The sequence below is a fragment of the Schistocerca americana genome, chromosome 4, assembly GCF_021461395.2.
Source record: "Schistocerca americana isolate TAMUIC-IGC-003095 chromosome 4, iqSchAmer2.1, whole genome shotgun sequence".
In the NCBI taxonomy this organism is placed as follows: domain Eukaryota; kingdom Metazoa; phylum Arthropoda; class Insecta; order Orthoptera; family Acrididae; genus Schistocerca; species Schistocerca americana.
The window spans coordinates 488,025,453-488,040,034 of NC_060122.1; the positions used below are offsets into that span (position 1 = coordinate 488,025,453).

A 14,582-nucleotide genomic window follows, 5' to 3' on the forward strand; every position below is an offset into this window, starting at 1 on the left:
TATCTTTTTCTTTCTCTAGACACTAGATATGTTCGTTTTAATGTGGGAACAATCAATTTTTGCCAATTTAGTTCAGGATGCAATGGTCTCCGCGTTTCAAAATTAAATTACTTACGAAGACTACTGTACAAATTAGCTTCTTGAGTTTTATTCAGATATAAACTAATAATATCCTATATGAAATAGTATGTCAGAAGAGATGTTCTGTTGATATTTACTTCCACTTCTGGTTTGGAATTTGTACAATATCTATGACCTGAAGATATAAAAGATGTGCCTGAAAATGAAGCATTCTGACTTAAAAAATTCGTGAAATGATTATGTAAACTGCATCTGGTTACCAATAAAACTAATTTTTACAATAGTGTCTCACAGAATCATTTAGGCCTAATCTAACATACATTTACAAGGTAGTTGCATCACACGAAAGTGCACTATTTAAGGTAAAACTTTTCTTTTATGTTTGTGTCCCTTCAAATACCAGTCAGAAGGTTATATACCATAAATATGTTCACAATGACACTTTTCAGTGCATTCTACAGTATCAGCAGAAAGAAGCTACATTGAAATTGCATAATTTTACATACAAAATTAACTTGCAACCAAGGCAGCCTAAACTTTATCATCACTGTATAATATCAGTAGGTGACACTGTTCCTCTAGTAGAACAGTTCTTACAAACACTCTATAAAAGATTTGAAATTATTCATTTACCAGGGAAAACAGTGGACTATAGACTACTTAGTGTGTGTGTGTGTGTGTGTGTGTGTGTGTGTGTCAGGAGAGAGAGAGAGAGAGAGAGAGAGAGAGAGAGAGAGAGAGAGAGAAAAGATGGGTATAGAAAAGTAAAAATAATTATAGCCTATTTTAAAAGATCGCCAGGAAATATAAACAATGTTAACAAATGGGTAATAAATTATATTTTATTGGGAAAAGTTTGATTACAATAGAAAACATATATACAATATGTGTAAAACGCATTCAAAGCCATCAACTTTAATTTCAATCATCATCCTCATCAATTTCCATCACTTCCTTTTCTGTACCATTTTCTGTACTACCCTGTTCGGCGTTTTCTTTCAGCATCATTATCAGTTGTTTACGTTTCGCGGTTGCATCTTTCTTTTCCTTCTGGAATTTCTTGAAATCTGAAACAGGCATTGATAAATTTATATTCCGTTTGAACAACGTCACGTAAATTTCAACCTTTTAAGAGGTGTACGTTTCAGGAATTTAAAGAAGATGTATGTATCCACAGGCTATATACTCACTTTCCAAAGCTTCTTCTAAAGGTTCTATGAAGTCAACGAATTCTGTATCATGCATAGCATTTATAACATCACTGCCACTAATCGTTTTCTTGTTATTTTTCATTGCTATCATGTTTGCTGCTGATGTTATGTACAGTACAAACACTGAAGCTGCTTTTGCAATTGCAGTTCTAGATTCTTTCGACACATTTATACCACCAGGCAAACAGTCTTTAACAATTCTGGCTACAACTGCATTCGGCAAATTAAGATCTTCTATCTTTTCAGCCATACTGAGTAAACTGTTCTGAGTTTATGATAGTGTTACTCTTCCCTTAAGACAAACACCGCATACGTTTATCTCCAACACATTCGAACACGACACCAACACAACCTGTTTAGCTGTATGTCCGGCGTCCCAACTACGCGCCTCCTGCAGGTCAGAGAGAATCTTTCTATTATTCTTTTACTAGAAGGCGGTGAAGCAAAGGGTTACAATGAGTAGCGATATCTGAAAAACCCGCTTGAAATGCTCTGAAGAATTTTATACAGTATATAATTGCATGTTGGAAAACTCTTTAAAAAACAACCATTATTTCAGTCATTTAAATAACGATAATCATTAAATCCCTTCTACGTTTAAGGTATTGTAGAAAGAACATTCAGATATTCTTCCTTTATAGTCTGAACTGACTTCTTTTTTTAGTCATTTTTGTGATTTGTCGCAAGGCATGTGGTCTGTAGAATTAAGAATTCTGATCTTACCAACTTGACTTCGTTATGGCTAAAACTAAAGTAATCGGGCATATAGAAAAATGAAAAAAATAACTGTTGTTTGCTTGTTATGCCTAAGAAGTGACATGAATGACATAAGTTGTCTATCGATTGGTAGTACTCAAATTCTATCGGCTAAAAACAGTAACAATACGATAACGGCTGACGCTGTATTGCACTGTTAATACTAAACACCCATTTCTTAAATTCAGTCGGTGGTCTCAGTTGCCATTCCACATTAATCAACTTCCATCGTGTACGCACTTAACGGCCATCATAAATATCCGTGTAATAACGTCGTTAGGTCATCAGACCACACCCTCTCCAGCTGTGTTTGTCAGATGATTCAGTTATCTGTCAATTGATTGGAAAATGTAGTCACATACTATGTCCATAACCATTCAGATGTTTCATCAGCTGTCATCTTTGGCACTTACGCTTACGTACGGTGCTGCCCCGTTCGTTTACTGCCGAAACTAAATAATCGACGTTGATATGTCAAATATGGCGGATTGAGGTAGCGGCTATGTTGGTGACACTGTAGTAAACTGAACACTGTGAAGGAACTGTGAGAGAAATAGTGTTAAGTATTGTTGTGTGTGACTGCTTAGTGAGGACAGAAGTGTAAGAAGTAATATGTATGGATGAAATAGTGTAAAACCTTCTTCAGTACGTCTCGGCGCGTATAGGCTGAGGCCGACTGGGGAATGGTATCGAATCATGGGCGCTCAGCAAGCTAAGGAACGCGTCGTATCGGGAAGCAATCTCAATGTTAGAAATACTATTAGAAGCAAACCAAGAACTCAGAAGGATGGTCGACAGCAAGGATCTAACATTTTCACGGAACATAGTGGTGAGCAGAGTAATAGTCATACAAAATCACCTTTTAACCTAGGAGCCTTGTTTCCAGATGTGTGCTTATTTTCTGTGTCATTGGAATGTGATCTTATTTCAGTCATTTATACTCACATTTATGTCGTCTTGCACATGGAGACGTGAAAGTTTGCGCACTGTTACAGATCGTTGACAGATCACTGTCACATAATGGGGAACTTAGTTACAGGTTGCTCTGCAGTGCGATTATTAAGTGCTTGTCAGCTGTAATGCAGTGAAGGCCCCGTGATGTTATTTCATTTTGTATTGTAACTTTCAGCCACGTCTTATAAATGTGTGTGTCCCAAAATTAGTACTGAGATTAGAAGGCGCCCTAACTGCATTTCTGTACTTCCATTCCAGAATCGATGGTTCTGATTGGGCGTACCTTTAATACTTTAAAATGTAGAGAGACCGCAACAACTGATATAATTAATGATAAGCCAGTGTAATGTCATCGTGTTACTGTATAACTTAAAATATTTTTAGATGATGTGTGTTCGGTAAGCACTGTATTGGTTTGTGGATGATAAATTATGTCTTTATCTTCGCTGTAAGGGTAAGGTTTTTATTCAGAATTTCGTGTAAAACATATTTATGCAGTAGAATATTTAAAGAGAACTACTCCAAAGGACTAACATAATTAGATCTAAAGTAAAAGGAGCAAGTTGAATTAATTGCAATGTAGTACTTGTCCAACAGCGCTAATGATCAGAGTGGGGTAGTTCGAAACACATTTTTAAACTTTGAGTCAATCTCTTCACCTAGCGCTTGTGATACATACTGTGCAGTGATCGGCCTTCCATAATAATGGTCACCATTACTGGTTGTCATGTCCATTCTTTTCTTACCTCCGTGTCCTCTTGGCAGCATTTTGATGAAACGTATATAATTTTCTCGTCAGAATTTGAACGTCTGTTTTCTTGACGGGAGTAGGGTTATCCTGATTACAAAAGTGTGTCAGAAACTGTTTTCATTTAAAATTTGGTTTTCTCACAATGTTGCCTATCAGAGGATAGTTGGCTCGGATAGTAGCCTACATCATGGTTCATTCTGTGAAGAAGAGATCGTTATCGTTGAATTATTATTATTATACCCTAACTCCCCAATTTCTTTATAATTACGTTCGCTGCAGGTTTTTTTTTTCGGTCTCGTAGTGTTAATCGTCGTCGTCTTGAGAAATGAATTTTCTGTGCTTAAATATGTAAACGTTTTTGTACTGTTATTTCGATATTTTATTGCTGGTACTTGATTTCCGATGACGTGCATGTTTCCGTAATTATTTTTGTGGAATTTCAAGAGTTAGTGTCGCTATTCAGGTTCTGGCGAAAGAAAGTAGAAAGAAAGAGAGGTTTTTCACCTGCTATCGATCTATGAAGAGTGAAAACTTAAAAGTTGTAAGTTACTGGTATTTAGATGGTTTTGGAACGCCCGTCATCATTAGCAGTTTATATAGTTTTCTGCTTTTTCGAATCGGTTTCTTATAGAAGGCTAAGACCTCAGAAAAGACTCAAATGATTGTTGTTACTTAATGTGGGCAGCTGATAGTGATGGTGTATTATTATTATTATTATTATGAGTTCTAAATTCGTTGCGCAATTCGTTCTGCCCTTAGGTTGTTAACTGATACTCAATAGCGTATAGTTTCACTCTGGACAATTTCTTTATCTGAGTTGAAATTAATACGGTCTTACATTTTCCAGAATACTCTTTACTTTGTATAGTTACAAAATTTAAACTGCAAGTTCATTGATTTTGAGCCTGTCATTCAACTGCCGGCCAAGTAAGAAGATCGTCGCTCACAAGGGATGAATGTGCGCTCGTTACAAAACCGGAATCAGTCGTTACGAAGTCGAAGTGCAGGGAGGGTCAGAAAAAGAGTTGCGTGATTTGTTTACCCAGCACGGAAGTATTTCATATGTCCTCAGTGGTTAATAAAAGACCTGAATGAAGGAAGGGCCTACATGTTTCTTGCTATCGCTGAATTAGTTTTGTGTGGGTAAATATTGAAAGAAAATTGAGCAATTGTTTATGTACCAGTTAGGCTTCCTGGTTGAGCTGCGTGAGATTACAGTTGACGTTTTTCTAATTAAATATAAATTACATATTATAACTTGCCTGTTATATCCTTAGGAATGTAGGAAAGACAGTTTATATAAACTCGCGTCAATTTCGAATGAGTTCTGGCCATTGTGAGAATTGTGCTCTCTCAAGTTCAGTGTTCGTAAGATGTTTTATTTTTTATATATTTTGGTTACGACAAACCTTTTTTAATATGCTATTTTTTAACCTCATGACAACTTGGCGTGAAATCTAACGTAAAATGAACGTTTCACAATAAAAAGTTGTTGTAACACCTGAAGATGACCAAATTCTATCGAAACCGGTTGTATTAAATAAAGAAACATGTATGCGCTCTTGCTTGTAGATTTTTTTAAACAACAGTATCGGATATACGTATATAAAATACCAGCAAAATAGGATAGAATTTGGCGAGGATAGGGTAGAATGAGATGTTATCCATTTAGGATGTTGATTGTCATTGTGATTGTTGGTTTACATACGAGAAACTGTATGGTAATGACTGATGCAAATTTAAGTATCCTATCAAATCTCTTTGCTGTGTACATTGCCCGCACTAAACGGAGCTTCAGATATGCGGTATCGTAGTGCCAACCATTTCCACATTACTAAAAATTACTAAAAAAAGCAAATAACCGCCAGTATCCAGTTGTACGTCGTTGCTTCGCAAAATATTAGTCGTTATCACTCGTCTCTAATGCCTATGCCACTTACCATTAATCAAATCCTATTCGACTTTGTGCTTGCGAGAGACCCGAAATATGCATATGTGATATACCTGCAGAGAGATTATTTTGCTACTTTCCGAATATGCTACTCATTTGCATATCAAGCCACTCCTGAAACTTAAATCCTAGGGCTCCATGAGATGGTTCAAGTACAATAAAAGGTTCTGATGCGAGTCTGTCGACCATATATAACAATAATTTGCCCTGCTGATTTGCGAATTGTAAATAATATATTGTGACCTCAGAAAGAGCATCATTGCAGAAAAACTGCAAAGTATTTCTGACGGAAGAAAAGTTTTGAAACTACTTTAAATGCTCAGCAATCTGCGTTACCCCTTTTACTAGCCACTTTTGTGACGATTATTCGTTTATTTTATTGATTTTGTATAAAGTAAACAGATAACCGATAAAAAAACTTTCAAGTAATAGGAATAAAAGATTGCTGAGCAAAAAAAAATGGTTCAAATGACTCTGAGCACTATGGGACTTAACATCTGAGGTCTCAGTCCCGTAGAACTTAGAACTACTTAAACCTAACTAACCTAAGGACATTACACACATCCATGCCCAAGGCAGGATTCGAACCTGCGACCGTAGCGGCCGCGCGGTTCTAGACTGAAGCGCGTAGAACCGCTCGTTCACACCGGCCGGCTGCTGAGCAATTAAAGTAGTTCCAAAACTTGTGTTCTTTAAGAAACACCACGCAGTTGTGTTCTTTCTGACAAATAATATATTTGTGCATGATTTGTAAGCAACATCTCATTTCATACCATTGATGAAATAAATAAATCTCACCACTGAACGAAAGCTGTAAAACATATTCTTAAATATTGGCGCTCTGGTGAATTAGGGAGTCCCAGTGTAAAAAGTCCCAACTGTAAAACAGGAAATAAACACACAAACAGTGTTAAATTTCGTCGTTGCTATTTTCTAAGTCGTCTCATCTCCAAATTATTTATTGATGACGCCAAGAGTCAAACCATCCCTAGCACAACCAGCGAGCAAAATACTATAAAAGAAAGCATATAAGGGGGAAAAAACGTAGAAAATCGCGCAGAAAACGCAAATTGCCTGCATTGGCAGGCTACTGAAACTTAAATCCTAGGGCTCCATGAGACGGTTCAAGTACAATTGGTTCACTGCTGCGTGTCTGTCGACTATATTGGCTGTCGCCCTAAGAAACTGCTTTCGGAAATTTTACCCTGTTTACACAGTTTATCAGCGGCACAATTGAACTGGCTGAAAAATAATCATTATGATTAGTGATGATGTGTACTATTGAAAGCACTAGCTTTGTAAGCTGGCAATTAGAAAAAACATAATCATGACATTTTGGCTCTGTTACCGACAAGACACTTGCTGCCAAGATCTCACCGCGATCAACGCATTTGACGTTCATTCGGGCGGAGCGGAATTCATATTCGTTCGTCGACCTGAAATTTCTCTAAAGAAAATCACACGAAATCAAGATGTTTCCGTCAATTCTTTCTCACATTTGACTAGCTCCATTACCACTCACCCCCACAATACCCTCGTTGTGGATGGACCAACTTGAAACCGCCCTTTTACTCACATTATTTGGAGTAGTTTGCTATTAAATCTGCGTATATTCGTCCTTGCCTTTGTTTAATTTCTGTCCTCTTTGTCGTTTGTTAGCGCTTTGTTCAACACACTTTCGGCATCGGGGACATTAGATAAACTTAACTGTGATCTTCTTAGAACCAGCCACAAATATTCCAAGAACTAGCCACTAGCATCCTTTTCACAGGGAGAAAAAAATCGTAATTACAAAAATGAGATCGCGAACCTTAATTATATCGGAAGTCGGTTTCTAGCTCTTCCGCGGTGCACAAATTTAATACCTTCAATTCTTTGTTAGAATTGTGGTCTTGATAAATTTTATAGGCCTTCTTGTAATTAATCGATGATATTTGGTTTGTGGGGCGTTCAACTGCGCGGTCATCAGCGCCCATACAAAGTCCTAATCTTTACACAACCCAATCTAGCCACTTTCACGAATGACGATGAAATTATGAGGACAACACAAACACCCAGTCCCCGGACAAAGAAAATCCCCAACTAGGTTGGGATCGTACCCGGGACCACGTGATCCAGAGTCAGCAACGCCACACACTAGACCACGAGCTGCGGACTAATTAATAGAGTGTGCGTCATTATATTCTTGACTCCGTTCGCTGTTGCGTTTCCCGAATGAAATTGCATAGTGAAGCTAGAATCAGTATTTATTTCGTTTTAAGGTGTTTAAATGTAGAGCATTGAGTGCTGCAGGAACATCATCATGAGAAACTAGTGTATTAATTTTCCTTCGTGGGAATTCAACGTCGTGAACTGAAGACAATATACAGATACATAATGTGATCCAGTCCATTTTCAGGGACTCCAAATATTACGTTTAAACGTGACGAGAATGATTGGAGGAAAAAAGATTGACGTTCCACAATTGGGATTGGCAGATAATGGCGGTGACAAGGGTTGGGAAGCGATATTCTGTGATTCCGTTCGTAGCTATTATTATCGTTGCTGTTGAATATCCCGTCCTTAAAAATAAATCAGATTTGGCTGTAAACATCACTAAAAGTGTAGAATTTGAAATTAGGCCTTAGAACTATCGGCTCAAGATCACGCACCGGGAAAAAGCATCTTATAGATTTCCTACGTTTCGCAGTTACAATGGGCTCATCTTTAAGCAGACATTGCATAAATTTCCTTTGAAAGTAATGAATACGTGGACTATGTCTCACATCCTTTTACACTGTTTTCCAATTTCTGTAGCACGACAGCGTGAAAGAGTATAATTAGCACTCTGTCGAGTCTGCTAAATCCACGTCGAGATGGTTACAGAGATCCTATCAAAGTGTCAGTAAGGCATTCTTTAGAAATGAGATGGTATACTCCTAATAGAAAATAATTTTCCACACATGCACCTAGCGTGTCTGCTGTTGCTTTATACCTCCCGATATACAGGGGTTGGACAAAAACTTGAAAACACCGCGAGAAATGTATACTTGTTGCTGGTGCTAGCCAAGAGGCTGCACCTTTGCATCTGACCACAAACGTAACCTGTGCAATGTCCTCAATACGTTCAAAGTGCCAGTCAGGGTCAGTATTCTGTGTACTTTTGAGTGCTTTATGTCGGAGCCACTTGAATTCAAATGTGGGGAAAATTGTTGGTGAGCGTATGGTGGATGCTTCCCTAATTAATGGAGCCGAAGTGTTCGCTATTTCAAGAGCCATTGTATCAAAGATTCATACCACAGACAGTGAAAGCGGAAAAATATCCGCCAAGTCACAGGGGGGACATTGAAGAAGAGTGTGACTAAGAAGCTGCAAATCACTACAGGACTGGAATGTCGCACTCGCGAACACCATCGGCGCCAAACAACACGAAGGGAGTTCTATAGGCAGAGAATTAAAAGGCGAGTGGGAATTCCGAAACCACTTATCAGTTATGGAAATGCCTGTAATAGGAAAAAATGATGCTGAAGCCATAAAATCTGGACTGTAGAGGAGCGGAAGAAACTCATTTGGTCGGATGTGCCTCCTTCTGGCCGAGTTTACACGCCAAGAGTGAAACAAGGCGGGGGTTCAGTGAGGATTTGAGCAGCCTTGGTTACTCAGCAATGTCCCGTCAACTGTCGAGAATTATGTGACCATTTTGGCCGATCAGGTCCATCCCATGGTACAGTGTTTGCCTCCAGTGATGATTCTGTGTTCGAAGACGACAGGGCTCGCATCGTCCATAACTTGTTTTGTGAGGATCAGGATGAACTATCGTGTCTTCCCTTATCATATCTCAGTATTATTGAGCCATTGTAGTGTACCCAAGAAAGAATGGCCCCTAATCTCTATCAGCTTCCCTCATACTTAACCTGAAGTTGCCAGTATTTTGCAGGAAGAATGGCATAAGATTTCCTTGAAGAAAAAGGGGGGGGGGGCTGTATTTATCCATTCCGTAGACTTGGAGCTGTTTTGAACGCTAGCAGGTTTCCTACGCCGTATTAGGCATGGTAAAGTGTTTTTGGTCCATATTTTTGTCCCAGCACCGTATCAGATTCCTGAGTACCTGTGTCATTACACTGCTAGGCCGAGCTGAGCAGCGTAATAGCGAAACTAAACATATGTTTCCATGCGCGAGACAGTGGTGTAATGTATGATTTAGTAAGACAGATTTGTAGGGAAAAATGGTGTGTGGGGGGGGGGGGGGGGGACGACGACATTGACTCACCTACTCAACAATCCACTGGTTATCATGCCTAATTTTACATAATCGAAAGTCTACATTTTAATACCCACTCATCTGTCTCATGATGGAGATTTTGGACTCGTGCACCGAAGAAAAAGAAAATCAGATTTGCATGTTTGTTAGTACATTCGTTGAGAAAAACCTGGAAACCCTGGTGGTAACGAATAACCCTGTATATGTAAATTCTGGAACACTGCATCGACTCGCTGTTGCTTTATCATCATCAAGAAAAAACAGCTTTTGTTGTTGTGAGGTAGCACCAGTGTTGGAGACGAGATGTTTCGAATGTTCTTTACATGGTTACGAGAGATTACCCAAAGAAACAGAACTTATTTATTCATATTTTAAGCACAAATCTTCAATTCCCTTCAAAATATTCTCCACTTGCACTAATACACTTGTCTAATCTTTTATTCCATTTTTCGAAACATCGTTTAAATTCATCTTTTATTATTCTTGACAGCTCCTCCGTACTTTTTTTCTTCACCACGGGAACATCAGCAGAATTCTTTCCTTTCATGTGTCTTTTCATTCTAGAAAACAAAGTCGTATGGGGTAAGGTCGGGAGAGTATTTGGAGAGGGGGGGGGGGGTGAGAAACAGGGTCATACCACTTTTGATCAAGATCTGTGGTAAGACAGAGCTGTGTGAGCAGGGGCATTGTCGCGATGGAAAAAGCAGTCGTCCGACCGCCACAAATCACGCCGCTTCCGCTCCACACAGTTGTGCAAACTACTTAGAATATACAAGTAGAAAGCCTGGTTAACTGTCTATCCATGCGCAGCAAACTCTGAATATTCGACTTCTTTCACATCGAAAAAGAAAAACAGCAAATCAGCATTGTTTTAATGTTTGATTTCACCAGATGAGCTTTGTTTCAGGGAGACGAACTTGGAAGTTTTCTACTGGCTCGGTATTGCTTTGATTCAGGATAGTAAGCGTACCACCAAGTTTCGTCATCTGTTATAACTTTTGGGAAAAAAAGGTTTGGATCATTTTGGAACTTTCCTTTCAAAACGCAGCATGCTCCCAAACGCCTGCCTTTCTTTCTTTTTTTTTTTTTTCAACAGTCTTGGCACGAATTTGGCAGCCACTCTTTTCACCCCCAAACCTTGTAGTAAAATTCGTTGCACTGAACTCCAAGTCATTCCCGACAGCTCCACAATTTCTCCAGTGGTCCGTCGTCGATCTTCGTTGATGATAGCACGGTGGTGGTGTGGTTAGTACATCTGCCTAGTAAACAAGAGACCCGGGTTCGAAGTCCTGGCGCTGGCACAAATTTTAATTCGTTACTTCAGCTCCTATACTTATCGAAGATAAAGATGACTCATATGTCTTCAGGAAAATGTTTACAACAATTTCATGTGTTCGGGCTCGTTATTTGACAACCAGGACGAGGTTTGTCATCAGTTGACATTTCACCATTTTTGAAACGTGAAATCTACTCCAACAGTTGAGTTTTCTCGTAGCATCGTCCGTGTACGCCGTTTTTAACATTTCAAGAGTTTCTGTTCCGCTTTTTCCGAACAAAAGGCAGAATTTCACCTCCGCACACTGTTCAATAAAATCAGCCATTGCAAAAAGGACAGTCACAGAACTGTTGTCACTATAAAATCTGCCGACACTAGTCCTGATCTCCTTCGGCGACGGCACTCGCCTTACTGGCTGGAATGTTTGCTCTGTGCGCTCCAAGCGTCAAAACACTTTACTACAAAAGTTCCGCCCACCAGAAAATTAGTGCGGTTTCTTTTGGATACCCCCCTCGTACATTTGTAGGCAAGGTATCCAACACAAAAGTGAGTAGTGACTCCCAGAACGGCGACATACATACTGGTCTGAAATGCAGACGTTGCGGGAATCGGCGTATTTTAATATATTTTTGACGTACTTTTAAAGTGTCTTGTTATCTCTTCCGTTACGAATTCCACACATTTGTCGTCCCACCTTGCTGCTGTGATCGCATCTCGTGCGAAGTACGTCGTTAGCTGCCTGTTTGTGTTTTGCGGGCGAGGTGATTGCCCTTATGAAGGAGCAGCTGCCTGTGCCGTGTCGCTTCCAGGAGAGCCCTCGTACTCCAGGCGGGGTGCTCCAGTAGCGGCTTCTCCAGACAGCTTTATCGCCCTCTTGGTGCGAGACTTTGTGCTGTGCTTTGCTGCTTTCAGAGCTCTCTTGACTGAGTTGCAGTGTCGGGTTGGTCTACTCACCAGGCTGGAAATCCTCTTGTGCCCTAAATGTTCCCGATTAACATTTCCTTTGTTTCACTTGGGGAGACTAGGCCGACACCTCGCTATATGCTCCGCGCGGCGCACTTTTCCTCTCACAACTCGAAGGGTGATGTCGCAAACTCCATTTGCGTTTTTGTAGAACTACTTCAGTTTTGCTCGAACAGTCCACTGGTATACTGCCGGTTCATAGTGTGCCCATTGGACACTATGAAACGGCAGTATACCCGTGGACTGTTCGGGCAACAAATACGCCGGGAGAAACTGAAGAATTACTTCAATCTTCTTCGCTATAATGACTCCCGAGCGTTTTAATTTCAGCTCATCTTACCTGTGATTGTTCCTCTTTTGGCTCTTGTGTCGTCGCAAAGCGTTGCAGTTCATTTCTGAGATGCAGGAAACGCATCCCTAATCTTGCTTTATGTGGGTAGTTCGTTTCTCCACCTTTATACACTGCTGACTCGTGCTTTCTTTAGCTTTTAACGTGAACCTATTTATCTTTCCCAAGTACTGATCAGCAAAATGATGAGTTCAGATGAAGCTAAACAATGGGCTACCGCAAGGATCTGTCCTGAACCCTGTCCTGATCCGTTTGTACATATCATATATGCCTGGAACCGCATCAAAAAAAGGTTGATTACGCTGAAAATTCGGCACTCATAACAAGGTAAAATGTCTCGGAGCTAGCGAGATCGTATTGACTAATTTTCTATCAGCTATTGTCAAATACACCAACGAAAAAAAAATCAAAGTACTAAAAATAATTAATGTAGTCATGAAATTTCGGGAATATATTTGTCTAGGTAACAAATATAACAGCGCAAAGTCACAGGTTAATGTAAGCGTTAAAAAGTCATTGCAAATGTAAAATGCTGGTACATTGTATACGGTGTAACCATCAAAATGTTGAATTCAAGACTATAAACGTGCATGCTTTGTGTTGTGCAGGTGCCGGATGTCAGTTTGTGGGATGGAGTTCAATGCTTTTTACACTTGGTTGGTCAATACAAGAACGGTCACCGCTGGTTGTGGATGGCACTGGAGTTGTCCGATTATGTCGCATATGTACTAGATTGCAGACAGATCTGGTGATCTAGCAGGCCAAGGCAGCATGTAGACACTCTGTAGAGGATGTTGAATTACAACAGCGGTATATGGGCGAGTGTTATCCTGTTAGAAAACAGGCAGGCAGGTTGCTTGCAAGGCCCTCAACCGGCCCCTCTTGTAACCAACACACAGCCATCACTGGCATCGAGGCAGAACCAGCTTTAAACAGAAAACACAACAGACCTCCACCGTGCCCTCTAATAAGCTTTCGCTTGACACCACTGAAGTTGCAAATGTCGGTGGTTTGGGGTCAGTGGAATACACGATACAGGACGTCTGGCTCGGAGCTATCCTTGCAATAGCCGACTTGTAACAGTCCGTTGTTACTATGGAGCCAGCTGCTCCTAAAGTTGCTGCTGCAGATGCAATACGATGGGCCAAAGCCATACACCAGGGTGTATACGAGCCGGGACAACCGGGAGATCCAGGAAAAACCCGTGAATTTTTTCTTCCGGGAGAAAACCGAAAAAACCCGGGATATTTTTAGAATTCCGGGAATTTTACATTGTTTTAGTTTTCAGTTAAATTTTTGTAATTTTGATTGGTAACAACCGATACTCTGTTACAAAGGATATTACTGTACACCGCTACTGCAGAATAATTCTTCAACAATAAAACATAAACGAGAGAAAAAAATGAAATAACTTAAATTGCAAAGGAAATGCGCCATATTAAACAATGACACACAGTGCTCATGCAAGCATCTGCCAATTGAAAATGTGTGAAAGGCTTTAGGAAGACTATGTAGTGCTTCATAAAAACAAATTGCCTCCAATAAGCGTGAAGTCCCAACTGTTTACATTTGATTTGTTTTAGCAGTTACTCGCGGACCCTTGCGCAAGGGCAGTTGAGTCACGTTTGAGTAGCAGATTCTCCCGCTTCTGGCTACAGGAATGTGGCTGTTGGCTGTGCAAGCAGTCGCAGCAAGCAGTTAGATACTACCGGGAAAAGGGGGCGCCAAATTCATATTCTTGAGGAAAAAAACTTGTTTCACAAAGCGCCTAGCATCCAGCGCACGCGTGTCTATCGATTATTCATATGATTTTGAAACAGATCCCTGTTGGTTTTTGAACACATTTTAAGTTGATTTCTGAATGAATCATAAGTTGACTTTTGAATGCATGCATAGTGTACGTGATGTATCTGTCAGGAGAATCCTCGTCGCATCGAGAAATGAACTTTCCGCAGACAAAAGGGGACGGGGGGCTATACGAGCTGAGGGAGTAAAGCCGAACGGTTGAATGTCAATCGCAGTCTGATTATATGGTTGATTGGGTTTGCGA

The 14,582-nt window shown here is 40.0% G+C and overlaps 2 protein-coding genes across 3 annotated transcripts in view; one reads left to right on the top strand and one right to left on the bottom strand.

The window, feature by feature from the left end:
• Positions 1 to 905: 905 nt before the first annotated feature.
• Positions 906 to 1,693, bottom strand: LOC124613129 (DNA polymerase epsilon subunit 3). The gene is made up of 2 exons (XM_047141746.1): positions 1,272 to 1,693; positions 906 to 1,148 (listed from the first exon to the last, which is right to left on the bottom strand). The coding sequence occupies exons 1-2, from the start codon at positions 1,540 to 1,542 to the stop codon at positions 1,003 to 1,005; spliced, it is 417 nt and encodes a 138-aa protein (XP_046997702.1). The 5' UTR covers positions 1,543 to 1,693; the 3' UTR covers positions 906 to 1,002.
• An 836-nt stretch (positions 1,694 to 2,529) lies between these two features.
• Positions 2,530 to 14,582, top strand: part of LOC124614053 (tyrosine-protein kinase Abl) — a 445,084-nt gene continuing 433,031 nt past the window's right edge. For both annotated transcript variants that reach the window (XM_047142887.1, XM_047142888.1), the window contains exon 1: positions 2,530 to 2,877. In XM_047142887.1, coding sequence (XP_046998843.1) covers positions 2,745 to 2,877 — 133 coding nt within the window. In that variant the 5' untranslated portion in view covers positions 2,530 to 2,744. The remainder of the gene's footprint in view (positions 2,878 to 14,582) is intronic.

What these genes read in the sequence shown, in the direction of transcription:
- LOC124613129 (XM_047141746.1), bottom strand. Translation starts at nt 1,542, where the DNA reads ATGGCTGAAAAGATAGAAGATCTTAATTTGCCGAATGCAGTTGTAGCC. An exon ending in TTTAGAAGAAGCTTTGGAAA is followed by an intron (nt 1,149 to 1,271) that starts GTGAGTATATAG and finishes TGCCTGTTTCAG; the next exon opens with ATTTCAAGAAATTCCAGAAG.